This window comes from Oncorhynchus nerka, linkage group LG7 (genome assembly GCF_034236695.1).
Source record: "Oncorhynchus nerka isolate Pitt River linkage group LG7, Oner_Uvic_2.0, whole genome shotgun sequence".
Classification (NCBI taxonomy): domain Eukaryota; kingdom Metazoa; phylum Chordata; class Actinopteri; order Salmoniformes; family Salmonidae; genus Oncorhynchus; species Oncorhynchus nerka.
In genome coordinates this window covers 66,359,305-66,386,489 of record NC_088402.1, presented here as the reverse complement: position 1 = coordinate 66,386,489, position 27,185 = coordinate 66,359,305, and the positions used below count along the sequence as shown (strand labels likewise).

General features: G+C 42.5%; 1 protein-coding gene across 5 annotated transcripts in view; it reads left to right on the top strand.

Annotated features, from left to right (window-relative positions):
- Window positions 1-2,667: 2,667 nt before the first annotated feature.
- Window positions 2,668-27,185, top strand: part of LOC115132224 (E3 ubiquitin-protein ligase TRIM33) — a 28,625-nt gene continuing 4,107 nt past the window's right edge. For 2 of the 5 annotated variants that reach the window (XM_065020740.1, XM_029664629.2), the window contains exons 1-15: window positions 2,668-3,259; window positions 7,653-7,771; window positions 7,897-8,044; window positions 8,475-8,607; window positions 8,830-8,946; window positions 10,841-10,955; window positions 11,662-11,808; window positions 12,011-12,128; window positions 12,536-12,843; window positions 13,173-13,358; window positions 13,870-14,079; window positions 18,055-18,196; window positions 19,249-19,312; window positions 19,545-19,707; window positions 26,099-26,496. In XM_065020740.1, the coding sequence (XP_064876812.1) occupies window positions 2,701-3,259; window positions 7,653-7,771; window positions 7,897-8,044; window positions 8,475-8,607; window positions 8,830-8,946; window positions 10,841-10,955; window positions 11,662-11,808; window positions 12,011-12,128; window positions 12,536-12,843; window positions 13,173-13,358; window positions 13,870-14,079; window positions 18,055-18,196; window positions 19,249-19,312; window positions 19,545-19,707; window positions 26,099-26,496 (2,927 nt within the window). In that variant the 5' untranslated portion in view covers window positions 2,668-2,700. Of the gene's footprint in view, window positions 3,260-3,315; window positions 3,668-3,798; window positions 3,884-7,652; window positions 7,772-7,896; window positions 8,045-8,474; window positions 8,608-8,829; window positions 8,947-10,840; window positions 10,956-11,661; window positions 11,809-12,010; window positions 12,129-12,535; window positions 12,844-13,172; window positions 13,359-13,869; window positions 14,080-18,054; window positions 18,197-19,248; window positions 19,313-19,544; window positions 19,708-26,098; window positions 26,497-27,185 lie in introns of those variants that run through there. The other 3 variants (XM_065020742.1, XM_065020739.1, XM_065020741.1) reach the window with 3 other exon arrangements.

Sequence of the window (27,185 nt, the reverse complement as noted above, 5' to 3'; positions counted from 1 at the left end):
AGCTCCCACTCATTAGGGCCTGAGTGTTCTAATGCGTCTTCACTGCTTCCAGGAGGCCCTCCAAGGTCTGGGGCACGCATAGACTCGCTGGGGTAGTGCCCATAGGAAGCGATCCAGGACCACTTTTTCTAGGATGGAGAGGGTGGATATGTCGGTTAGGAGCCATCCTCTGGTGATCCGCAGTAGGTCGCTCATCTGGGCTCGGGGGGGGGGGGATGCGTCGGTTACGAACATCCAGTCGTGAAATAGTTGAGCCCGATGGGCCAGGCTGTACCCATAGCGGCTGAATATCTTCTGTTGAGTCCGTTGTATTTAGCCGCCTGTTCATCGTTCAGGTCCCAAAACGCCTTTTGGGCATTCCCAGAGAGGAACGGGGCCAGCAGACTGTCCCACTTCTGCCTTGGCCAACCTTCACGTAGTGCTGTCTGTTCAAACGTACAGAGGTAGGTTTCGATGTCGTCATCTTCTGTTAGCTTGATTAAAAACTTGTTAGGATGTGATTCAGTAGACGCTCCTCCTTGTCGCTTCCTGATTTCCTCAATGAGGCGGAAGTTTTATAGCCGCTGTTCCTCCAGCGTTCGTTCCTGAACCGCCTGTTGGGCCCTAATGAACTCAGCTATTAACTTGTCCATGCTGATGCTGCGTAAACGTCAACCCTGATCTGACCACGTTATCAGAGTGCCCGCATTCTCCACCACTTTGGTAGACCAGGGGGTTGGGTCAAAACATTTACACAGATCAGACATGGACAGAGTAGGATTAGCTCAGTTTCAAAGGTGTTTATTAAAATAGTCCAAAAGTTAAAAATTATTAAAATAGTCCAAAGGAAAAGAATAGGTCTCCCCCAAGAGACCCTCTCCGGGATACCGTCTTCTGGGCTCCGGGTCTTGCTGTATCCTGTGGGGATCAAAAACTGAACTCCCTCCTGTTACCTCTGGTACCGTCCCCAACTATACGGGAGTCCTTTCCTCCCCCAGTCTTTCCCGATGTGAAATGGCTAGCTAGTTAGCGGGGTGCGCGCTAGTGGCGTTTCAATCGATGACGTCACTTGCTCTGAGACCTTGAAGTAGTGGTTCCCCTTGCTCTGCAAGAGCCACGGCTTTTGTGGAGCGATGGGTAACGATGCTTTGAGGATTTATTTTCATAAATATACAGTTTATACAGGTTTTATATAAATGTTCTGTATAAATAGCCTCAAGTAAACAGACCATAAATGCCTACATTTTTGTTTTCTTGGAAAGCTGTGAGTGATATATGATGTCAGTACTTGTTGCATTTACAACTTGTCTATGTCCTATCAACTGATTTCAGTGTATAGATAGACATATTGAATGGAATGTTAGCAGTTAATTTGCCAAATTGATCTAATCATTCCTCAAACTGTGGCTAACAATATTTTAAACAATACAATCTTATTACAGCACTGGCAAACCATGATTGACCAACTCCCTGACCAAAATGGCTGACCTTTGGCCCATAAGAATGTTCATCGCCATTCTAGTATTCTAATTGCGTTGAGTGATTTCTGTAATTCAGGGCTCATCTGTAAACTAAACATTGGTCTCAGTATGACACCCTGATAAAATGATGGTTAAATAAAAATTCATAATTCTACGCATGAATCAATAGTCAAACGTAAGACTGTAAATCACGAAATGAATTATACCTCGGTACGTAAGACGTTCAGGGTTGCGGTTCAAAACGGAGAGGCGATACGGACACGCCTGGTGTCCAAATTGAGGGCGTTTTTGCACAGAGAGAGTCGAGTGGAGAAGAGCGCATTCGGTTCAGTCGTCCTGATGAGCCCTTCGACAGATAGCAAGCTAGTTTATGATTACGACTAGAAATATAAAGCAAGAATGTGAAATTTGTCTGCCGAAGTCGTGACTTGGGGGTGTTGAGAATCATTCCGTTTTAATCAGAGTAATTGTTCGTTTTTTCCCCCAATATATTTTCGGTGAAAATCACTACAAAAAAATGTGCTTTAGATGTCATCCTGGCCTGATAGTATCTATTTACTATCTAGCTAGTGGGCTCTCGAGTGGTGCAGCATCTCAGTGCTTGAGGCGTCACTACAGACACCCTGGTTCGAATCCAGTCTGTATCACAACCATCCGTGATTGGGAGTCCACACAATTGGCCCGTCGTCCGGTATTGGCAGTCATTGTAAATGGGAATTTGTTCTTATCTGACTCGCCTAGTTAAATAAATGTTAAATATAAAAAAATATGTATTTAAACTTTTTTTTTTTTTAAAGCTACTTCTCTCCTGCGGAAAGTCCCGTGTTGTGTTGCAGCGTAAACTCTCCCGATTGAGCAGTGTATAATGTATCAGGGTGACATCCAGGTGGTTAATACCAATATTACAAGTTATTTATCGCTGCTATCTTACTAGAAATAAAATCAAGTGGGATGGAACAAATTGAAGATGGTGACCAATACTACAAGTTATTTAAAAAAATTTTTTACTACAAGATATTTCTCCCTCGCCCATCGAAATAAACATCACTTCATTTAACAAGTTGTAATTTGCGCCGTGCTGCTGTTGTTGCCAGCATAAACTAGCTGGTAAGGGCTTATCAGCACGACTGACTGAACCGAATCCATTCGTCTCCACACTCGACTCTCGGCTCTCGGCTGCGTCATCAATTTGGGCACCAGGCGTGTGTCTGTAGCCTCTCCGGTTCAAAGAGGAAGGAAGATGGCGGACAACAAAGGCGAAGAGGATATGGAGAGCGCTTCCAAATTAAATTCAGAACCACGGGGAGAGGATAGCGGGGACCCCGAATTGAAAGATGTGAATTCGGTGATTGTCATAGAGCCCGATTCGAAAGAAGGAGATGATTTACTATCCCAAGAGAATGTTTCTCAGATGCCTACACCCGCTAACGTTGGTGGAGGAGGGGACGCAAGCAGCAACAGCGCGGGCGCAGGGGGGGCAGGCAGCACAAGCAGTAGCCCAGTTGGGAACACCAATGGGGGTACAACTGAGTCATCGGGTGCTGGGGACATTGCTGGAACCTCACCAACATTCACAACCGAAATGTCCCCACCGCCGACGGTTCCACCAGCCAACCCCGTCACCCCAATAAACCTTATGGATACGTGCGCTGTGTGTAAACAAAGTCTCCAGACCCGTGACTGTGAACCCAAACTATTACCGTGTCTTCACTCATTTTGCTTGAAATGTATCCCCCAGCCAGAGCGACAAGTTACCGTACAGGTGCCCGGGCCGAACGGACAGCCAGACACCCACATAGGTGAGTGTAGCCCTTGATCATGACTCTCAGTTCCATCACATTAACAGTTAGTCATTGGACGAAGGCGTCTTCTGTAGGGGGGGTTTGTTAAGAGCCGCCACGATCGGTCTGAACATTAACGCACATCACTTGCAGTACGGGTTTGAAAGCACAAGGACTTCATCTTCCATATCGTCGATTAATAATAAAAAAATACATGTATACACACCGTACACATTTTTATAAGGTTAGGGTTCCCACACGGCCATATTTCCTGTTACAGCGCTTGTTTACGGAAGACAGAGTGGACTGACTACCTGTGCTAATTAGCTAGCGTCTCCGAACACCTGTGTGTAAACGGAAGACGGATGCCACAAACGGGTTGTCACTGAAAAATACTGTCGGCCTCAACTGTTAAAACCGTGTACAGTAAGTGTGTATTTTGCATTTGTGAAAATGTTTTTTTATATGAAAATAGAAAATGTTATGTTCCTAGAATCGTACTGAAATTTAGAGTCGATGCACGTTAATATTTAGTATTTGTCTGTTTTGGCTTCCAGAGAAAAGTCGCCCTTTAAACAGAACATGCAAAGTCCTTGGACTGAGGAGTAACGTTAGGCTCATTTAGTCCAATATTGGGCTAAGGTGAGTGTAGCCTGTTTGATTGAAGTGGCTATAGATGTGTACCGGCAATTGTGTATAAGCATTGAGTACCAGGCAGCAGCCAAATGTTCAGCAAGCATAATGATATGCAAATAAATCGACTTGATGGAAAGTTTCATGATAATATTGTTTTCCACTAATTACCAAACGTCATATGGCGATAGATCTATATTACTTACACTGTGACTCATTACAATAATGATTCACTTTGGGCCTAACATAGCTCGTTATGGTAATGCAACATAGCATACTGAATAATCAACAGCCCCTGGGCCTGATGGGTCTATGCCAGAAGAGTATTCATATTGAATGTCACATGTGCAACACAGTATACTTCTTTTCAGTTTGTCTTATCTGTAAAGAGCCTTGGCCTAAGACCTAAAATTCAGTTTCTCCATCCTTCCCCAAGGTGGGAAATTTGTACATCCACCGAGCATTATACTTGCATGACAATTACACCAGAACTACAATGCCCACATAAAGACAAGCCACATTCATATTTGGTAAGCCCCCAAAATTCTGTTATGGTGTGGCTTTGGGACCGGGTGACATGATTGTCATAGGTGTGTGCATGTCTTCAGACAGAACACACATTTTGTTTTGCTTTTGTTAGCAAGGTTTCCAGGAGTAAACATTATGGAAAATTGGTGGACATGGAAAATAGCTTGTTTTCTCAGATGTTCAAGCCTGAGGGGCTCTTTGAGTCCACCACTATGGTAACCAAATAACCTAGCTAGCTACGGGTCTGTGTAGTTGATATTGGTGCATTGATCCTTGTGGACTAGGCCAAATAATGTTTGAAGACATCCACGTGCGATTGGACCTCAAAGATATAGGCCTATAATGCCATTGACAAATTAAATTACTGATGAAATATGGTACTCTTGGTTGTTTGCTGGGAAGAAATAATGTTTTCCAGCTATACTAATTCAAATCATTTAGCAGATTTTTTCCAAATCAGATTGATTCATATAGCCAGTTATGTCCAAAGAAATCAACCAAGCAACTTTTTCCAGCTTGATATAATGATTAGGCCTAGGCCCATTTCTCACTTGGCAAAAATGTGGATTACTATTTACTTTTACTCTATCAATGGTCAATTCTAGTAAACCTGTTCTTGATACATTAACCCTAGGCTAACTATTGACATTCAGAACTCATTTACAGACAAGTTATTAAGGCCTAGGTTAAGATCATGGGCAACCAAGAACACATAATTCCAGCATTATTTCTGGCATTAAATCTAGGTAAAATGTTTCCCATTTTAGTTGTGGCCTTCTAGTTTTCATATTTTTATTGGTGGACATGTCGTACGGCCATGGGATGAACATGTCTGACTCCATCCATTACGCTACACTTGATAATGGCCCAGGAACACTACCCTTTCTGCTTGTCAGCCCCCATTGCATTCTGGAAGATGCCATTATGACACTTCTGCCTACACCTAGACTAGTCTGGTCCTCCTAGATCTGTTTGTGAGTATTGCAGCCAACCCCTATGGTCGTTGACATAGCAAACTTTTAGAATTGACCATTTCCATAGTGGTTGGCTATACACAAAAAACGATATGGGACCAGACTATGCCTTGTCTATTCAATGCCGATGGCATTTTGGCCACTGTGGTCTGAACTACCCAAGGGCTGTTCTTTTTTTATTTAAAAATTATTATGACCCACTTTGTCTTATCAACATGGCTAAGATCGGATGATTTCAATGTAAAACATAAATACAGAAGCCTAAATAAGAGCAGAAGACTTGGGTCTAACTGTTTAATGCCATCTCAAATTTCCTTGTGTGCCAAGTCTACAAAAAGAACAAAATCGCCACTTGGTTTGGTATAGCCTATTTACAGCTGAGGGATTGGGTTGGGGGGAAACTCGAATTCAATGGTTGAACTATGGATGCAAGGAATTACAGTTCATGAAATCAATATCATGGTTTTAAACATGTTTTGAAGCTATATGTTGTTTATTTACAAATTTAAGTGTTAGGCCAATCATACAACATTACATTATATTTGGGGTTATTTGCTTATGTGAATGTGGCATTAATAGTAAGGCTCCCGAGTGGCGCAGCGGTCTAAGGCACTGCATCTCTGTGCTAGAGGCGTCACTACAGACCCTGGTTTGATCCCAGGCTTTATCACAACCGGCCTTGATCAGGAGTCTCATAGGGCGGCGCACAATTGGCCCAGCGTCGTCCGGGTTAGGGAAGGGTTTGGCCCGGGGTAGGCTGTCATTGTAAAATAAGAATTTGTTCTTAACTTACTTGCCTAGTTAAATAAAGGTTTGATCGTTTGTAGTTTAAATTTCATGTAGATCAGTAGGCCTGACTGTTGCTGGAGGGCCTAACCATTGAATAAACAAACATGGACTAAGGGTACACAATTGTCAGTGTCATACACATGTAGGCTACTAAAAAGGTCTGATAGCTATGTTACAATTTCAGACATTCATGCATGAAATTCTGCTTCACCTGTTATTTAGGTCATATAAATGGTATAATGTAACAGTACCGACCATGAAATAGATTATGCATTTGGATACTGTTTGTGCGCATGCACCCTGACTTGCCTCAGTTGAAGGTGTCACAGCTGCAGTGGCAGATCAGATCAGCCTTGTTGGTGTGGTCTCACAAACCCTCCAGCTGCACTCACAGCCAATCACTCAGAGCCCCCTGCAGCTGGGGCTTACACAAACCGCCTGTGTGCAGCCTGAGCCGGTAAAGACTGGCTCAAACCGGTTTGTGCTGCATCCAGTGATGTACAGGGGGATTTAATTGATGGGTTTAAGGGAGTTGAGGGGAGTTAAGGATTATGTATTCAACATTTAGGGTTATGTATTTTCATCATGCATATTATTGCTCTCTTATGAAATAGCTCACTGATTTACATTTCCTGCATGAGCATAGCAACCTCATTATTCAGAAATGTTGAAAATAATAGGAAATTTGGGGTGAATCAGAATAAATAATAATAATTTAATGGATTTATATTACTCTTTTCCCAACCCTCAATGGGAAACTGCCTCATCCACCACCAATGTGTAGCACCCACCTACTTAGGCCCTATTATGTATTCCGCTATTCATATGGTACCTACCAATTCAATTGTAACATCTTTATTATTACTAAGTTTAAGTACCAACCAATTGTAAATGGCAAAAAACTGACTCGGCTGATATTTCTCGAAGAAGGCTACCCAGAAACCAGTCTTTCCATACAGTTCAGATTTTTAGATACAATCAAACTCATCTTCATCAAAAATGTTTGTGTTTGTGACAAGCTGAGAACGTGTTCTCAGGGGCGGCAGGTAGCCTAGTGGTTAGAGTGTTGGACTTGTAACCGAAAGGTTGCAAGATCGAATCCCCGAATCTGACAAGGTAAAAATCTGTCATTCTGCCCCAAACAAGGCAGTTAACCCACTGTTCCTAGGCCATCATTGAAAGAATTTGTTCTTAACTGACTTGCCTAGTTAAATAAAGGTCAAATAAAAATGTGGCGGGACAAATGATAATTAAAAAATTTTATGTAGTTGAACCAGCTTGTGATGCCTAATGTGTTTGATGATTTGCATCCGTCTCTTTTCTATATAAGCTTTTTGAATAGCCTCTGACCTCTGTAGTATCTGTATGAAAACAATTAGTGAGAAAATCTGTTTTTTTCTGAGTTGCTGATTTCAAATGTTTTCTTTGTAAATTTCTATAGGCCTAACCAGTGCTTCTCTCTTGTATCTTTCCTCTGTCTACTCTAGTGAATGTGATGCGGTGCATAGTTTGTTGTCAAGACTGCAAACAGAGCGACATCATTGACAACTACTTTGTCAAGGACACTACCGAGGCCTCCAACACTTCAGATGAAAAATCTGCACAGGTATACCACACAATCCAGTTATATTTAAGTGGATGGTTGATTAATACAAGCTCCCATTTTATCAGCTGGATGTAGCCTAGCCTAAGTATGTGTGTAAGTGGGGTCATGTGTTTTGTCTCATTCAGATGTGCACCAGTTGTGAGGACAACGCAGATACCATAGGCTTCTGTGCAGAATGTGGAGAGTGGTTGTGCAAGACCTGCATCGAGGCTCACCAGAGGGTCAAAATCACCAAGGACCACAAGATCCGCAAGAAAGAGGACGTCTCTGAGGGTAAACTGTCCTACAAACCTAAACACAATATGTAATGTGTACCCAGGAATATCAAGTGAAAATTTGACATAGTTGGATGTGTAGGCCAGCGCTTTCTATTTGCAAGTAGAAGGCTCTGGTGTAGGCAATTGGTGTCTCATAGCACGGTGTAGTTTCACCAGGCCTCCTAACTTTATAGCTGATTTGCTGTTGCCATGGCAACCATGCTGCAGAATCAGTCAGCGTGTTCCAATAGTAGATTGGCCCTGCTGGGTCTCAGTATAGCTGGCATGCAGTACTATATATTGTGATTATATCAGACTTTTATAAAGTATTAATTTATGTATCTCTCTTCTATTCTTTCTCTCTCATACTTTCACTTTTTTTCTACCCAATCACAAAATGTCATTCTTTCATACTTACTTTTGTTTGTTTCTCTCTGTCTCTGTAGAGTCTGTAAGTGCGTCGGGTCAGAGACCTGTGTTCTGTCCTGTCCACAAACAGGAGCCCCTGAAACTCTTTTGTGAAACCTGTGACACACTCACCTGTCGGGACTGCCAACTTCTGGAGCACAAGGAGCACAGGTAGTACATGCAGTGCATAGCCAGCACAGGATTGATCTTTAGAATAGGAAATCTAAATCTGTAGTGGATTCTAGTCGGTGGTGGTGGTGGATGGTAATGCATCTGGTTTTGTGTTACATTCACATATCTCCAATGAGGATTGGGCACAATGAGAAAAGCAGCATCTAGTCCAGTGATCTAAGCCCAAGTGTTCTGTGCTGAACAAAGTTTCTCCTCTCTCAGGTACCAATTTCTGGAGGAGGCCTTCCAGAACCAGAAAGGCTTCATTGAGACACATATGTCCAAATTGCAGGAGAAAAAGACCTATGTCCACTACTCTCACGCTCACGTGACAAGCAGGTACAGCATCATTCCCATCTCTTCTGTGAAAGTGTCTTGCTATGCTACTTCATAGCTGCAGGGTGAACTTTCCCCTAGGTATAAATCTAGAACCAGCTTCCTGTCCCCCAATCCTAATCTTAACCAGAGTGGGAAAAATGCTAGGGGCCGCTTAACCCTACAGCGATTTCATACAGGTTTGTTAATGATTTGAGGAGAATTTCCCCTCCCAATGTTCCCTTTAAGCTGTGCGCGGGTGCGTAGTAGCCCCGAGACTGCCGCGCAGTTCCCTTGGGACTGCCAGCCCACGGAGAAAAGCATGAGATTGAACTTCACTTAACTTTCTAGAGTTTTCCCTGTTAGTTTCCCTTTACTGTGAATGTGAATGAATCAATGCAATACTTTACAGTGGATGTGTGAATGAATCAATGCAATACTATCCATTTTCAATGCAACATACCTAAACTAACTATGAAAGAGATTTTGTTGTAGGCAGAACGCATCTGAGTAGGATTCTATTGCAGTAACATGCATGGCTCAGCCCGTACTCTACACAGACCAGTGTGGAATAACCAATCAGAGCTGCAGTAGGCCTATATGCAAATAGACTATTACCATATATGGATATGTGCCATTTTACGTTGCACTGAACTGTGTTTACAGCATGAGTGGTAATGAGTAGATGCGCTTTAAATTTTTTTATTTATTTATTGATTTTACCCCTTTTTCTCCCCAATTTCGTGGTATCCAATTGTTGTAGTAGCTACTATCTTGTCTCATCGCTACAACTCCCGTACGGGCTCGGGAGAGACGAAGGTTGAAAGTCATGCGTCCTCCGATACACAACCCAACCAAGCCACACTGCTTCTTAACACAGTGCGCATCCAACCCGGAAGCCAGCCGCACCAATGCGCCGGAGGAAACACCGTGCACCTGGCCACCTTGGCTAGCGCACACTGCGCCCAGCCCGCCACAGGAGTCGCTGGTGCGCGATGAGACAAGGACACCCCTACCGACCAAGCCCTCCCTAACCCGGGCGACGCTAGGCCAATTGTGTGTCGCCCCACGGACCTCCCGGTCGCGGCCAGTTACGACAGAGCCTGGGCGCGAACCCAGGGACTCTGATGGCACAGCTGGCGCTGCAGTACAGCACCCTTAACCACTGCGCCACCCGGGAGGCCAGATGCGCTTTTTTTGAGGTCAAAGCGAGAGCTGCATGTAGCCACGTGTGCACATTTTGTTCATCCTTTGCTAGTTAGTGAGTTATTAGCCCAGATAGATCATTTGTGGTCAGCAATAGGGGAGTTTTTGCTTCCTACAAGAGCACGAAACGTATGCTTTGAAAAGCGAGTCATTTTTTCATTTTTTTTCTTAAAGGGGCAGTGTTGTATTTTGAGGCAGGCAGTAGCCAATAGGCAGACGGTAGTAAAATTGGTCTGATTCTTTGTAATAATGGTATGGGAATAATAATGCATTTTACTTTGTATAGTGGTTTCTTGCGTCAAACACAACAAGATTTTCTGTCACCTTGTCTGAAAGACAAGCGGATAAACAGGGTAATGTCAAGCCTTGCATGTTTTTTTCAAAAGTCTCATGGAATGTAGGCCTACATTGAACACCACACATTGGCTGCTACTGTAGGCTGAATGATAGAACAGCTATTTCCTTGTTCAAATGTTATAGGAAGCATTTTTCTCCATTGTTGTTGATGGTAGGCCACTCTGGTAGGCCTACATTATGATCAAATAGCCACAGTAGCCTAATTGGCCACTGTTAAAACTGTAACTTAAAGCGGGTAGAGCTACAGTGTTCACAGTAAACGCATGCTGGTAGTTGCACAGCATTTACTAAAAGTGCTATTTTATTGTTTATTAGTGTGTTTCCAGTTTGAGTGTCTGTGTCTGTTTCCATCCAGGCTAAAGGAAGTTACTGAGACCCATAGGAAGGTGGAGCATGAGATCAAGATAGCTGTGTTTACTCTTATCAATGAAATCAACAAGAAGGGCAAGTGTTTACTGCAGCAACTTGAGGTAAGGCGATAATGGAACCTATGTAAGGAATGCATTTAAACTTATCTTCAGAACCCTTAGAATTGAAAAAAATGACATTCTGTGTATAACTATTTATGCTCTCAGGCCCATTTTCCTAGAACCAGATTATGCAGATTATGCCTAGTCCTGGACTAGGCATAATCTGCATAATCTGGCTCTAGGAAAATGGGCCTAAGAGCATTATACACAGAATGGATAAGAGCGTCTGCTAAATGACTTAAATGTAAATGTAAATTAATCTGGAGATGTTTAATCCAGGGCTAGGGCTCGGAAATGCTCCATCAGTGTTTTCATCACTATATAATACTAATGAACTGTATCTAAGCCTATATATTGAGAAACATGAATACTAATGAATCACTATGAACTTAATCTTGCTCCTACATTGCCAGATGATGGGAAGTTTATTCTGTGATGTTATTTGGATACTTTTTTAACTGAATAACAAAGGGGTTATGGTTTACCCTAATTACGTAGTAATCACATAGGCTGATGCCTGTTGGTAATGGCAGGTAGCCTAGTGGGCTGCAGGTAGCATAGCAGTTTTGAGTTTTAGGCCAGTAACCGGAAAGTTGCTGGTTCGAATCCCTGAAAATTTTTCCTGTAAATTGCTCTGGATAAAAGCGTCTACTTAAATGACTAAAATGTAACGTTTCTCCCTACTGTTTGTCCCTTGGTCCTCCAGAGTGTGACTAAGGAGAGGAGCATGAAGCTGTTTTCCCAGCAGACAGACATCGCCAACCTGGCCAGGCAGATCCTCCACGTGCTCAACTTTACCCACTCTGCCATTAACAGCGGCAGCAGCACCGCCCTGCTTTACAGCAAGAGGCTGGTACGGAGTACAGATAAACACACACACACACTCAGGGAAAAGCTCACGCCATGACATATTCTCCATGACGAAAGGCTAAAGAGTGCACTATAATATGCGGATGCTATGACAGTTGCCCTATCCGAAATCGATCCTCTGTATATAGTATATTGTCTATATAGTATCTGCAAACAAATGACATCCCAATATCTTCATTCTTCAGATCATCTACCAGCTGCGCAAGGTTCTGAAGGCTGGACTGGAACCAGTGCCTCAGGCTAATGGTTCTGTTCGCTTCTTCTGTGACCCCACATTCTGGGCTAAGAATGTGGTCAACCTAGGTGAGAGGACCCCCCTTTGACTGTGATGGGGTTTTGGGGGTTTACTACTATACATGCAAGGACATCTGTTTCTGGTCAGTGATGGTACAGTGTAAAACATTTAATAGAAAAGGAGATGTGGGGGAGGCCGAACTCGATATACTTTATGAAAATTACTAAAACCAAATGGAATCTGTGTAGTAATGATAATGGACGTACATTCATAGTTTCCTGACTGTGTCCAGCTCCCTAATAATCACCCAAATGAAAGCTAGACAGTCAGGGAGCATCAAATTAAAAAAAAAAAAAACTGGATAGAATACTTTTTCCCCTCAGGGTAAAATAAGTTTGACAGCCCTGGTCTAGGGGTATCTTCATACACTCAGTCACTTACTCTTAGCCTCCCCTCTCTCCCCCTCCCACTGTAGGGAACCTGGTGATTGAGAAGATGCCCCAGGCTCAGCACCCTCCCAACATTATGGTGGGGCCCATCTCCCCGGGCCATGGCCACCCAGGCCACGGAAAACACCCAGGGCAGATCAACCTGGCTCAGCTCCGGCTGCAGCACATGCAGCAGCAAGCCTTCGCCCAGCAGAAACAACAGCAGCAGCAGCACCAACAACCACACCAGCAACAACAGCAGCACCAACAGAGGATCCAGGAGCAGATGCGTATTGCTTCCCAAATGTCCCAGCAGCACCCTAGGCAGGGTGGACCTCCGATGGTACAGCAACAGGTAGACTGTTGGAGTACCGTTGTTCCCATTGATAGCAGTGGTGTAGTGAAGGGTAAATGTATGTAAACACTGTTTACCCACCTATTGTGGATATAGGGTGTATTCATTTACTCACCACAAATTGTTATCAGTGTTTATTTTGTTATCATTACGTCACTGATCGATAGAGTACATTTGTCAAGCCAGGTTAAATCTTTTTTATTTACAGAAAATATTTATATAGGCATAACATAGTAGAACTATAGTAGTACTGAGTATTATCTGTTGCTCTAAGGATTTAGTTCATTATAATGTAATTTTTATGTAAAAGTATAACTGTCACTCCCCAGCCCCCGCGCCTCATCAGCATGCAGGCCCAGCAGAGGGGCCCCATGAACGGCGGTCCCCTCATGTACCCCCCCCACCACATGCGCCTGGCCCCGGGACAGGGCCGCATGCCCAGCCCCAGCGCCCAGCCACGCATGCCCAATGGCCAGCAGTACCCCGCCATGATGCAGCCCCAGCTGCAGAGACAGGTCAGACTACACCACTCACATTATATCCCCGAGGGGATAAAAAATTGTTGTGATGAATTGAGTTGCAGTGTATATATACTTTATTACTCCCCAAAAGGGAAATTGATCAGAAAGACAAAATCCTTATAATAATAAGAACAGTAACATATACAGTAAACAATATATGTTTTATGCAGAAACCGGTATGACTGATTGGCGATACTGTTGCCATTTTGTAGTAGAATTTTCACTGAGTGTGTATGTATGGGTACCTTTTTGTGTTTAGCTGACTATAGATTCTGAGATGAGCCACCACAGGTTTCGTTTGTTACATCTAACAGGGGTTTGGCACTTTTTCTACTTGTACTTAAATAGTAGTTGTGTTTTGTGTTGCATGGGCATGATTAGTGATTATGCTTCCCAAATGACCTTTCAGCACGTCGTAGACCTGGTAGAATTTAACAATAATGAATAGTTAATGCTGTTGTAAATCTGTAGTTTTTGACCTCCCTCCATCTCGCTTTCCCTGTAGCATTCTAACCCAGGTCATGCTGGACCCTTCCCAGTGGCCTCTCTCCACAACGTGAGCGCTGCCAACCCCACCAGTCCCACCAGTGCCAGCATGGCTAGTGCCCATGCCCACCGTGGCCCCGCCAGCCCCATAGTGGGTGCAATTGAGCTCATACCCTCTGTCACCAACCCAGAGAACCTGCCCTGCCTACCAGACATCCCTCCCATTCAGGTACACAGCGCTCAGGGAGCAGGCACATGTCACGTACCTCCATATATAACCATACCTGCTGCCATTCTCATCCCACTCATTTTCTACTGGCCCCACCTCTTTGCTTTTTTGTAGATCTGGGGTTCATTGGATAGGTATGATTAATACAGTGCATTTGGAAAGTATTCAGGCCCCTTGACTTTTTCCACATTTTGTTACGTTACAGCCTTATTCTAAAATTGATTAAATTGTTTTTTTCCGTAATCAATCCACACATAACCCATAACACCAAAGCAAAAACAGGTTTTTATAAATGTTTGCAAATTTATCCAAATAAAATGAAAACGGAAATATTACATTTACATAAGTATTCAGGCCCTTTACTCAGTGCTTTGTTGAAGCACTTTTGGCAGCAATTACAGCCTCGTCTTCTTGGGTATGACGCTACAAGCTTGGCACACCTGAATTTGGGGAGTTTTTCACATTCTTCTCTGCAGATCCTCTCAAGCTCTGTCAAGTTGAATGGAGAGCATTGCTGCACAACTTTTTTCAGGTCTCTCCAGAGATGTTCGATCGGGTTCAAGTCAGGGCCATTCAAAGACATTCAGAGATTTGTCCCGAAGCCACTCCTGCGTTGTCTTGGCTATGTGCTTAAGGTCGTTGTTCGGTTGGAAGGTGAACCTTCGCCCCCAGTCTGAGGTCCTGAGCGCTCTGGAGCAGGTTTTCATCAAGGTTCTCTCTGTACTTTGCTCTGTTCATCTTACCCTTGATCCTGACTAGTCGCCCAGTCCCTGCCTCTGAAAAACATCCCCACAGTATGATGCTGCCACCACCAAGCTTCACCATAGGGATGCCAGGTTTCCTCCAGACATGACTCTCGGCATCTAGGCCAAAGAGTCTGGTTTGATTCAACCAAAATTGAAGAGTCTTGTTTCTCATGGTCTGAGAGTTCTTTAGGTGCCTTTTGGCCAACTCCCAAGCGAGCTGTCGTGCCTTTTACTGAGGAGTGGCATCTGTCTGGCGATTCGACCATAAATGGCTGATTGGTGTAGTGCTGCAGAGATGGTTGTCCTTCTGGAAGGTTCTCCCATCCAGGAACTCTGGAGCTCTGTCAGTGACCATTGGGTTCTTGGTCACCTCCCTGACCAAGGCCCTTCTCCCCGGATTGCTTAGTTTGGCCGGGCGGCCAGCTCTAGGAAGAGTCTTGGTGGTTCCCAACTTCTTCCATTTAAGAATGATGGAGGTCCCTGTGTTCTTGGGGACCTTCAATGCTGCAGACAATTTTTGATACCCTTCCCCAGATCTGTGCCTCGACTCAATCCTGTCTCAGAGCTCTACAGACAATTCCTTCGACCTCATGGCTTGGTTTTTGCTCTGACATGCACTATCAACTGTGGGACCTTTATATAGACAGGTGTACCTTTCCAAATCAGGTCCAATCAATTGAATTTACCACAGGTGGACTCCAATCAAGTTGTAGAAACATCTCAAGGGTGATCAATGGAAACAGGATGCACCTGAGCTCAATTTCGAGTCTCATAGCAAAGGGGCTGAATACTTATGTAAATAAGGTATTTACGTTTTTAAAATCGGTTTTCGCTTTGTCATTATGGGTATTGTGTATAGATTGAAAACCATTTTAGAACAAGGCTGTATGGTAACAATGTGGAAAAGGGTCTGAATACTTTCCGTATGCACTGTATGATTAATATTCAATGTAACTTCTGCCATTGCTTTATACCTATCTGGTAATTTCCTATTGTTGCTCATTGAAGGAGCTAGGGGAAGGGGGTAGGGAGCGGAATTGGAACATGGCTCAACTCCGGTGAACTGTAATGTGGTGCCTAGTGAAAGTCTACACACCCTTTGCACTGTTGTCACATTTTGTTTTGAAAATCCAAACCTTTTTTGAATTGGGATTTCGCCCCCCAATGATCTACACCTCAATGATCTACACAACCAAAGTAAAATAACATTGTTTTTTTGGGGGGGGGGGGGTGTATCTTGATTGCGTAGGTATACACACTCCTCTCTGTTGCACATCTAAATCATTTCAGAAGCAAGTTTTTTTTCAGTAAGAAAATCACACAATTACTTTAATTGGGTCCGTCTGTGCAAAAGTATATGGTTTTCATAATTTTTGAATAACTTATTCTGTATCTAAGGATCCTCAGATGTATAGTAAATGTAAAACAAATTTTAAAAATAACGTCAAAGCCACCAAAGTGCTTTAAAAACTTGTCAGGGATGAATTTGTAGACAGGTACAGATCAAGGGAGGTTACGAAATCATTCCAATACACTGAATACCCTTTTGAGTATAGTAATTAAGCTATTGGTGGTGTATCATGTCACCTGGTTACTGAGAGGATCTGACCTTCCTTCATAACTGCGGTAAAGGAGAGAATGGGAACTATTAAGCTAACATTTAGAATTTTTTTAAGATTGTCATACCAAGGATCATTTAGCTATTTGATTTTGAGTTTTAGGATCCCTTAAGTTATAATTTATTTGATGTAACATTGAATTTGGCGTTACTGCTATTAGCCCATAGAAGCTGTTATTCAATGTGTTCTATCTCCATATATACTTCCATTAATAAAAAATAAAAAAACTGGTACCCAGCTACCTTCAGATTAGTCTTGTGAGGCTTGTGGGTGTCCTAGAGTAAAACAACCAACATGTACCTGAGACTGACCTTTCCATAGAGGGGTCATATTAGTGTGTAGCCTGAACGGTTCAGACACTACAGACAGAAGTTGGCAGATCGGATGTACCGACTTCAGACGAGTCCCGTGACGCTTGTGGGGGTCGTAGAGCAAAACGGGGAGTAACACAGTGTTCGTCAGAGTCTTATCTTTCCATAGAGAGGTCAAACCATTTGGATGCTACCGATGTCTTCACGAGACGACGATTTTCGGAATGTGTCATGGTCTGACAGACACCGATCTTGCTCTGCCACCTTTCACCGCAGATGTGGATGGGCAACATTGGCGTGTGCAGTGGATTGAGTTGCAGCTAATTAGATTCCAACGTAGCGGTGTACATCGACTCTAGGGGTTTAAAACAGCCACAGACGTCATTGTCTGAGCTGAGGGAAATCTGTGGATGGATCAACATTGCATTCATAAAAAAATCCATTCCAAATCATCCTTCTGGTTTGCAAAAAGGACATTAAGGAATACTGTATGAGAATATGGCAAACAAATTTACTTTTTAAAATAAATGCATAACTTTAGGTTTGGGGCAAATCTGAAATCAGAGTGAACTTTTCATATATTTCATGAATTGTGGTGGCATCATCATGTTAATATGGGCATGCTTGTCACCGGCAGGGACTGGGGAGTTTTGTTAAAGGGGCAAAGCCCAGGTAAAAACATTGTGGAAAACATGCCGTAGTCTTCTGAAGACCTTACACTGTGATAGAGATGTATTTTTCAGGGTGCAAATTAGGTCATAGGTCAAATGTGCACCATAATGGCTTTCCACAAGGTGTTCAGTGTTTCTGAGTGGTGTAATCTTAGCCCGGACTTAAATCTGCATGAAAATCAGTCAATACCTGAATATTGCTGTCCATCAGTGATCCTCAACTAACTTGACTGAGCTTGAGCAATTTTGAGCAATGTAGCCCCAAGAGTTGTGGAAAGTTGGTGGAACTGTATTCAAAATTATTTACAGCAGTAATTGCTGTCAAAATTATTGACTCTGGTGTGGAGACCTAATGCTATCATTAAGTCTTTGTGTTTATTTCCAAGAATGTATATAATTTTGAAGTGTGGACTAGTTTGTGTAGATCCGTTGGGGAAAATCCAGATTTTTAAATCCATTGTTAGATTTGAATTTAAGCGAGCCAAATGTGACAACTGTGCAAAGGGTGTTTAGGCTTTCACTAGGCACTGTACATGGGGATCTTCATCAGCAATGTTCCCAAGGTGAGCTGAAAATGACCACTAATTCGGTGTTATTTTCCTGTGGTTGGATGCTTTGGCGCCATCAGCTGGAAGATGCAGGCTCCAGCAGTCTGGACGCCCTCCTGAGTCGCTGGATCTCAGCCAGCACATACCCTCAGCTGGGCTTGTGGCCCCCCGTGGACATGAACCCCTCCCCGGGACTCTCCACACACTCACCTGGCTCCTCAGGTACTGGAGGACTACAACACACACACACACACAGCTTCAATCCCATCTATGATTTTAAATCATTTGTCAAAAACAACTGCTCATATCACTGTCACGTTTTACGAAGATAATCGTTTGTATCTCATGACTTCTATATTACTGCTAGAGTTGAGTAGCGGTGTCCCTGGACTTTTCCGTTTCCCAAGAAATATATTGAACGGTCCGGTCCTGTGGACTAATAATATAAACATTTTTATGCCGCACTAAAGCAAAAATACAAAATATGCATGTGCGAATAGCTGCATGAACCGGACATATTAACTCTCTGGCTTCATTCATACATTAGACTAGTCATCACAACGCTAGCAGCAAACCATATTAAACCTACTTGACGTAAAGTCTCATCACTTGAGCAACTTGCATGACTTTTATAAATTGCATTGCTGACTATCATGTGTAGGCTTCATGCAATGTCTCAACGCAGTTACTGAAGGCAATCTCCACATTCACAAATCTCTGCTACTATGGTGCTGCTGAATCTCCACTACTAGGCCTATTTGCTTATGTTTGTTTAGCTGGAATTGGATAATGTTCCCTGTGACAGTCTCCACAATAAGCGGGTTATCATTAAGTTAAAACGGCCGCAACCTTCTGAAATTCCCTTGATAGCCAGATGCAAGGGGAGAGAAAAGTGCCAACAAGCTGGCTGACATCTTTCAGTCAAAGGTAAGCTAAAATGAATGTAATTTTCACCAGGCTGTTGGCTAATAACCTCATAATATTGTAGGCCTAAATCAACAAAAATAGCGTGGTGACTTTGACAGAACTTTGAGTTGATTAAATTGTGGCAAATACAACAAGAAACCGCTAGATTCAAATCCATATTTCTCCATTTACAGTGTTATAATCATGTCAAAAAAAATGTATCTGCTGGTATTATTTGCTTTAATTAGCATTTCCAGTTTGAACAGGAATACCGGTATGGTTGCAATTTTCTCAGGAAGGATTTTCAGGAAAATATTCAATCCTAATTTCTGCTTTTTCCTTGCTCTCTGTCTATCTCCCACCCACAGGCTTATCAAACTCCCACACGCCCGTGCGGCCATCCAGTACTTCCAGCACAGGAAGCAGGGGCAGGTAATGATGATACACAAGTTTAATACTAGAACTCTGCTCAAAAAGTTGAAATGACACTATTGCATAAAGCTGTGGAACATCCATAGGATGGACAGAAGATAGCAATGCAGATATTGTACCATAGAGTCACTTCTAAACAATGAGTCCTCATCTCACTGGTATACATGTAAAAGTATATGGATGACTGTAATGGAGGTCTTGACTCTGTATGTGTGTACATTTGTGTCCTCAGCTGTGGCTCTGCGGGGAGGCCAGTGCCAGCGAGCGCCCCAATGGAACAGCAGGTCAAAGTCAAGCAGGAGCCCGGAATTGAGAAGGACTGTGGCTTCTCAGGAACCACCACCTCCAACGTCAAAACGGAACGAGTGAAGGACGGAGGGAGGAGCGCGTGCATGGTAACACATCTCTAACTGCCCAACTTTTTCACCTCCTAGCCTGTCAGTACCTTGATCTTAATCTAGCAGGTATCTATGTACCTGAGGCTATGTATGCTCTCCTCTATTTATTTGGACAGTGAAGCTAAAATTTTTAAATGTGGCTCTATACTCCAGCATTTTGGATTTGAGATCAAATGTTTCATATGAGGTGACCGTAAGGAATGTCACCTGGCTATTTTCTTACATATCTGTTTTACTGTTTAGAAATGAAAGCACTTTATGCATCTAGTCCCCCCATTTGAAGAAGTCACAAGTATTTGGACAAATTCACTTACTGGACTGGTTTCACAGATGAGGCTTAAACCTAGTCCCAGACTAAAATGACTGTTTGAGCTGTCTTAACGCAAAGCGACTTGCACAGACTTATCTTAAAATAGTCATAGATTTAGCTTGTTCTGGATTAAACAAAGCCGATTGCAAGAGGGAGGATTAGAGGTACTCTAGGACTAAATTGTATCTTAAATTAATCCTTCAAAGAGGCAGGTTTAACTTCTGCTTAGTACTGTTTGTGAGGGAGGATGGACTATTTCAAATATCTAAATGAAGACCAACATGCACTCCAGAGGCCAGCCAGATGAGTACTTGTGGATAGGAGTAATCCATTAAATTACTTTGATGAAATAGCTTTTCGAGACCGCTTTCATATGTACAAAAAAAATGCATTGGAGATGCATCTTTGCTTGAGCCTAGACTTTCCTCTCTGTCTCAAAGAGGAAGGTCTTTACCCAATTCTCTCCAAGTTATGATTACTTTGAGGTTTTTGTAATCTTTCATTGTGAAACTGGTGATTTGTGTGGTGCCAGTGATGCAACTGTGTGTAAAATAGTTCAAAGTATGCAGGGCCATTTGTGAACTGAGGAGTCTTTACATCAAGTTTCCTGATGCTGCTGGCCAAGCCCAACGATAAAGTGCAATTTTATGAATATGGGCACTTTCCAGGAGTGATTGGCTGTATAGATGGATGTCATGTTCCCATCAAGTGTCCATCATCTCCTGATGCTGAGGAGTCTACAGGAACCGTAGGAACTGGTTTTCCATCAATGTTCAAGGTGGAGGCACTCCTAATTTAGATTTTCCAAACATTGTTACCCGTTGGAAGGGTGAAACTCACGATTCAAGGATTTTTCTCAACTCTTCATTATGTGCTCAGTTTCAGAGAGGACAACATAGTGGACTACTACTTGGTGACAGTGGATAGGTCAGAGTAACATTTTATTCACTCCATACATAAATCCCATAACAGCTGAGCAGCAAAGATACAACAGAGCTCATATCCGCACGAGAGGGATGGTCGAGCGTATGTTTGGAGAATGGAAAAATTGATTCCAGTAAGGATGCACGATATATTGGTGAACACATCAGAATCGGATGATATTCGCTACAAATGCCAATGTCTAGTTTAACGCCAACGTGCAAAACCGATGTCAAAGCTGACGTGCATACCTATATAGCGTAGGTACATGACATAATGATGGCATGTAAAATTTTGCGCTATATGTGCAACACAGCATTCCTAAATTAGCCCACAATGTCTGCTGTGTGGATCGAGCAGTCAACAAGTCAAGCAGTCATTTGAAATAGTAACACAATTTCAGCGAGACAACTCAAAGTTGAAATCCATTAAAAGCCAAGATAATGGAATTCATTGCCCTTGACAATCAACCGTTCTCTGTTGTGGGTGATGTTGGCTTTCGCCGACTGGTTGAGCACTGGTACACATTACTAAGTGCGCTGTTTTTCAGATGTTGCCCTACCGGAATTACACAGTAATAGCATCACTGCTATTAGCTTCACGACAAACATACTATGGAACGCCGTTTGGGTCTTTGCGTGTCAAAGCTGTACAAAAAAGTCTGCAAACACCGGCCACGAATGATGTGTTTACAATACCGCGTTGGTAATAAAGCATAATTTGTTTGACCGCAACTTCTGGGGTAGCTATCTTTAGCTTAGTACCTAGCTAGCACCAATACAACAAGCCTGAAAACAATAACCTGTAGAAACTGCAGTAATTTTCATTATTCTTAGCAATGATTTGGGAATCCTTGTGAGTAAGTATTAGCTAGGTTGCCACTTGTTGTTTGCCTATTGAAATTGAACTTCAGTTCATGAAAATAAATAGCTAGCCAGCTGCTTATCCCTGTTGCCCAAAACTAATGTTATAAGCAGCCAGCTGGCTTCATCTGGCTAGTGAGGTCTTTACCGAACCGGGTTATGGATTAGGCACAATAGTGGAATTTGCTGTTTGTCTTCAAAATAAATAAAAGTATGTCATTTACAGTGATGCAAATGAATACAAATAGTAGAATTATGCCATACTTTTATTTTGAATGCTAACCGCAAAGTCCACTATTGTGGCTATCTTCACATAGATGGGTCCAACCACTATTAATCAAGTAAGAACTGTCTTATAAATTAGGGTTATTTTAGATGATGACACCTAGCTAGCTAACTATAGCTCCTGAAACAGATTGTCGTTTTGCTATGTTTTTGGGGAAGAACATTGGTTGCATCCACAAGCTAGCTAGCTTTTTTTTTAGGACCAGCACTGTAGGTGCGCGAGACAACTTTACCAGCGTCATAGCATACGTATCGATGAATCATTGTGACATACGAGTGATAGTGTAATCTATGTGTAATAACTACGTAAAAAATTATGAACGGTTTAAAATTTTAATGTGACGTGCAGTCATATTCAGGTCCTGATTGGTCAACAAGCGTATTTGACACATCAAATAGTGTTAAAACCTGTTGGTACTAGGGGGCAGTATTTTCATTTTTGGAAAAATAACATTCCCAAATTAAACGGGATATTTTGTCAGGACAAGATGCTAGAATATGCATATAATTGACAGCTTGTGATAGAAAACACTCTAAAGTTTCCAAAACTGTAAAAATATTGTCTGTGAGTATAACAGAACTGATGTTACAGGCGAAAGCCTGAGAAAAATCCAATCCGGAAGTGACTCATCTTTTGAAAGCCCTGCGTTCCGATGCGTCCCTATTGAGCTGTGAATGCCCCATCAACCAGATTACGCTTTCTACGTATTCCCCAAGGTGTCGACAGCAAAGTGACGTAGTTTTACACATTTATGTTGAAGAATACCCGTAGGCGGCTTCATTGCGCAAGTGGTCACCTGATACTCCCAGAGAAATTATTGCGTAAAATACAGAGGTAGCCATTATTCCAATCGCTTCTACTGAGAAACCAATTGTCCCGGTTGATATATTATCGAACATATATTTGAAAAACACCTTGAGGATTGATTATAAACAACGTTTGCCATGTTTCTGTCGATATTTTGGAATATTTTTTGGCGTTGTCGTGACCGCAATTTCCGGTCGATTTCTCAGCCAAACGTGAAGAACAAATGGAGCTATTTCGCCTACAAAAAAAATATTTGGGGAAAAAAATGAACTTTGGCTATCTACCTGGGAGTCTCGTGAGTGAAAACATCCGAAGTTCATCAAAGGTAAACAATTTAATTTGATTGCTTTTCTGATTTTCGTGACAAGGTTGCCTGCTGCTAGCAAGGCATAATGCTATGCTAGGCTATCGATAAACTTACACAAATTCTTGTCTAGCTTTGGCTGTAAAGCATATTTTGAAAATCTGAGATGACAGGGTGATTAACAAAAGGCTAAGCTGTGTTCCAATATATTTCACTTGTGATTATCATGAATAGGAATATTTTCTAAAGAAGATTTATGTCCGATGCGTTATGCTAATTAGTGTCAGATGATGACAACGGTCCCGTTCACGGGATGGGGTGTCACTAGAGGTTAAATAGTATATTTTTTGACACACGGAGGCCCAAACAGCGTTCTATAGAAATCCTGGTTGAGAATGAAATGACTGAACAAATTAACAACGAAACAGCACAGCAAGTGAAAGAAATAGGTTTTGATTATATTTTATTGGTAATGGGGACATACGTAAATGCCAACAAAATAACTTTTTGGTGTGTGTGTGTGTAACCTTTATTTAACTAGGCAAAGCAGTTAAGAACAAATTCTTATTTACAATGACGTCCTACCCTGTCCAAACCCGGACGACGCTGGGCCGATTGTGCACAGCCCTATGTGCCTTTAACCGCTATGTGTGTTTGTGTTAACTATTTAACTGTATTAGAATGCTAAAAAGGCCGCTAAAATTGTAAATATCGGTTATCGGTATCAGGTTTTTTTGTCAAGAAAAATATTGGATATCGGTAATCGGCCAAAAATGTAAATACCGGTGCATCACTAGATTCCAGTCTTTACGCAGTACACTCTGTTTCAAGCCAAGAAGATGCTGCAAGCTTTCACATTGCAGCACTTCAACTAGATGATATGCATTTAAATATGTAATGTATTCATTTTGGCTTATTTTTGCTCTGGTAACGTTTGTTCTGTACAAAATTAAAATGGTGCAATGCAGCATAATTAAATGAGTGACTAAACCAAGGCCAGTTTTAAATGTAGTTTGTGGTGATTAAATACTCACACTTATGAATATCCAAATTATAAAACATGTATTTTTTACATACCATATTGTGTTCACCATGACTGGTAATCACAATTGTCTCATTACTGTATATTTGTTTGGCTCATACCTCTATCTTCCAACTTCATATCCAATTCAACCTGTAGAATTCTCAATTTCACTTCATGTTCTTCCTTCAGGTATTTAATTTTATGCTCATGAAATTCTCTGGCTAATTTTTCATGCATGGTCATCTTTTTAATCTCTGCTGAAAGATGGTGGCAGCATCTTCTCTATAGCAGATGCTATAGCAGATGTGGAGGGTACACACTCACTGTGCACTGGCTCTTCCAACATGTTCACATTCCTTTCCTCTGGAAAAAGAACACCGTTAGAAGCACAAATAAACTCATATGGTCCTTAGAATGAAAGAAGAGTAAAGATTGACACAGACAATGAAATATATTTACCAAAGGAAGTAACCAATTTACTTTCTTTGGTATATGTACCATTTGTGCTCAGTTCTTCATCTGAACTGTCCAAATGGTAATCGTCTGGTATACCATTGAGGTTGCTGGTGCTCTATTATTCCAGACAGGTCCACCACCAGTAGTATATTGCTCTCTTCTGATCTCTGCATTCTCTCTTTTTAAAGCCAATGTAAGGTTCTATAAAGGCAGGTATCATTCAATATAAGTGATGTCACAAAAATATGAATATGAGAAATGTGGAATACTGATAATAATGAAGATATCTCACCTGAAGTTGTTGTACTCCTCTTCTTTTGGTTACATTTTCATTTGCATTGAATTCACTGCAAATTGCAGCCCAACCACTCTTTTTCTTTTGCTTAGTAGCAGTAGTATGGTTTTTACTTTCAATAACTGCATGGTTTGACAACATTTGTTTTAGTAGTGTTTTTTCATACTCGCTAAAGTTTTTTTTGAACAAATAGTTTTTGCCTCTGTCATTATTTTTGTCTCAAGATTAACACCAGTAATGGTGTTTTCTATTCAATTCTGGGTTTTTGAGCACCATTAGACCCACAGCATGTACTCTTACTGAACCTAGTCAAGCTTAACCCAGGTGTTCTCATTTAGACCTACGTTAAACTACTATTACTCCATCCAGAACTCCTTAGTCTCCGACTAACTAAGCCAAATTTAAGCCACGTTCACGAAAGCTACATAAATGTCCTAGTTTAACTAGTACACATTAAGGCCTACTCTTGGCTTAATCTAAGCCCTGTCTGTGAAACCGGCCCACTATTAAAGTAGTCAAAAGTTTAGTATTTGGTCCCATATTCCTTGCACACCATGACTATGTCAAGCTTATGACAAACGTGTTGGATGCATTTGCAGTTTGTTTAGGTTGTTTCAGATTATGCTTTGCCTATATATCTGGGTAGCCTAGTGGTTAGAGTGTTGGACTAGTAACCGGAAGGTTGCAAGTTCAAACCCCCGAGCTGACAAGGTACAAATCTGTCGTTCTGTTCCTAGGCTGTCATTGAAAATAAGAATTTGTTCTTAACTGACTTAACTAAAGTTTTTTAAATTTTTTTAATAGGAAGTGAATGGTGAATAATGTATTGTCATTTTGGAGTCACATTTATTGTAGATAAGAATAGATGTTCCCGAACACGTCTACATTTAATGTGGAGGCTACCATGATTACAGATAATCATGAATAAGGATGAGTGAGTTAGAGGCACAAAGACCATACCCACCCAAAAAATTCTATCTTCTCCTGTTATTGGTAGTGGTGAGAGGTTAACATTTTTAAGGAAGTTTCGGCCTCACTTCTTGGTGCTACACCAGAATTATCAATGTACTTAACCCACTTGAAAGCATTCAGCTTTTTTTAACGTGTGTATCTGTCCCACAGATGAGTAGTCCAGAGATCAGCCGGACTCCCCCTCTCCCCGTGCTGGGCTCCGTGGCTTCTGCCTCCTCTGTTCAGGACGCCCTCAAGAAGTTGGGGGAGCACGTCAAAACTGAGCCCCAGGACCAGGAGGCCTGCAGCGGGGCCAACGGGCCTAGCAAAGCCCCTAGCACGAGCCCATCCACTAAGGCCTCAGACAGCAAGGGAGCCGGGCCTGCTACCCTGCGAACTCCACGCACTGCAATGGGGACCAACCAGAGCGGGGCGGGAGGGAAGGATGATGACCCCAACGAGGACTGGTGTGCCGTGTGCAACAACGGGGGAGAGCTGCTTTGCTGTGACCGCTGCCCCAAAGTCTTCCACATCACCTGTCACATCCCCACCTTGAAGTGCTCCCCGAGGTGAGCCACTGATCTAACACTACATGCGTACACACAGGATGGCTTTAACTAAGGGTCAGAATAAGAATGATTTTTATTATTTTTTTACCCCTTTTTCTCCCCAATTTCGTGGTATCCAATTGTTGTAGTAGCTACTATCTTGTCTCATCGCTACAACTCCCATACGGGCTCGGGAGAGACGAAGGTTGAAAGTCATGCGTCCTCCGATACACAACCCAACCAGCCGTACTGCTTCTTAACACAGCGCGCATCCAACCCGGAAGCCAGCCGCACCAATGTGTCGGAGGGTACACCGTGCACCTGGCAACCTTGGTTAGCGCGCACTGCGCCCGGCCCGCCACAGGAGTCGCTGGTGCGAGATGAGACAAGGACATCCCTACCGACCAAGCCCTCCCTAACCCGGACGACGCTAGGCCAATTGTGCGTCGCCCCACGGACCTCCCGGTCACGGCCGGTTACGACAGAGCCTGGGCGCGAACCCAGGGACTCTGATGGCACAGCTGGCGCTGCAGTACAGCGCCCTTAACCACTGCGCCACCCGGGAGGTCAAGAATGATTTTCATTAATATTTCAAAAGATAGGCCCTTTTTAACATTGGATGCTGATAGCTTGCCACACATCGGCTATCTGTATATATATATGCCTATATATCTGGGTTGTTGTGTCACATTTTCTCTCTGTTTCCCCCC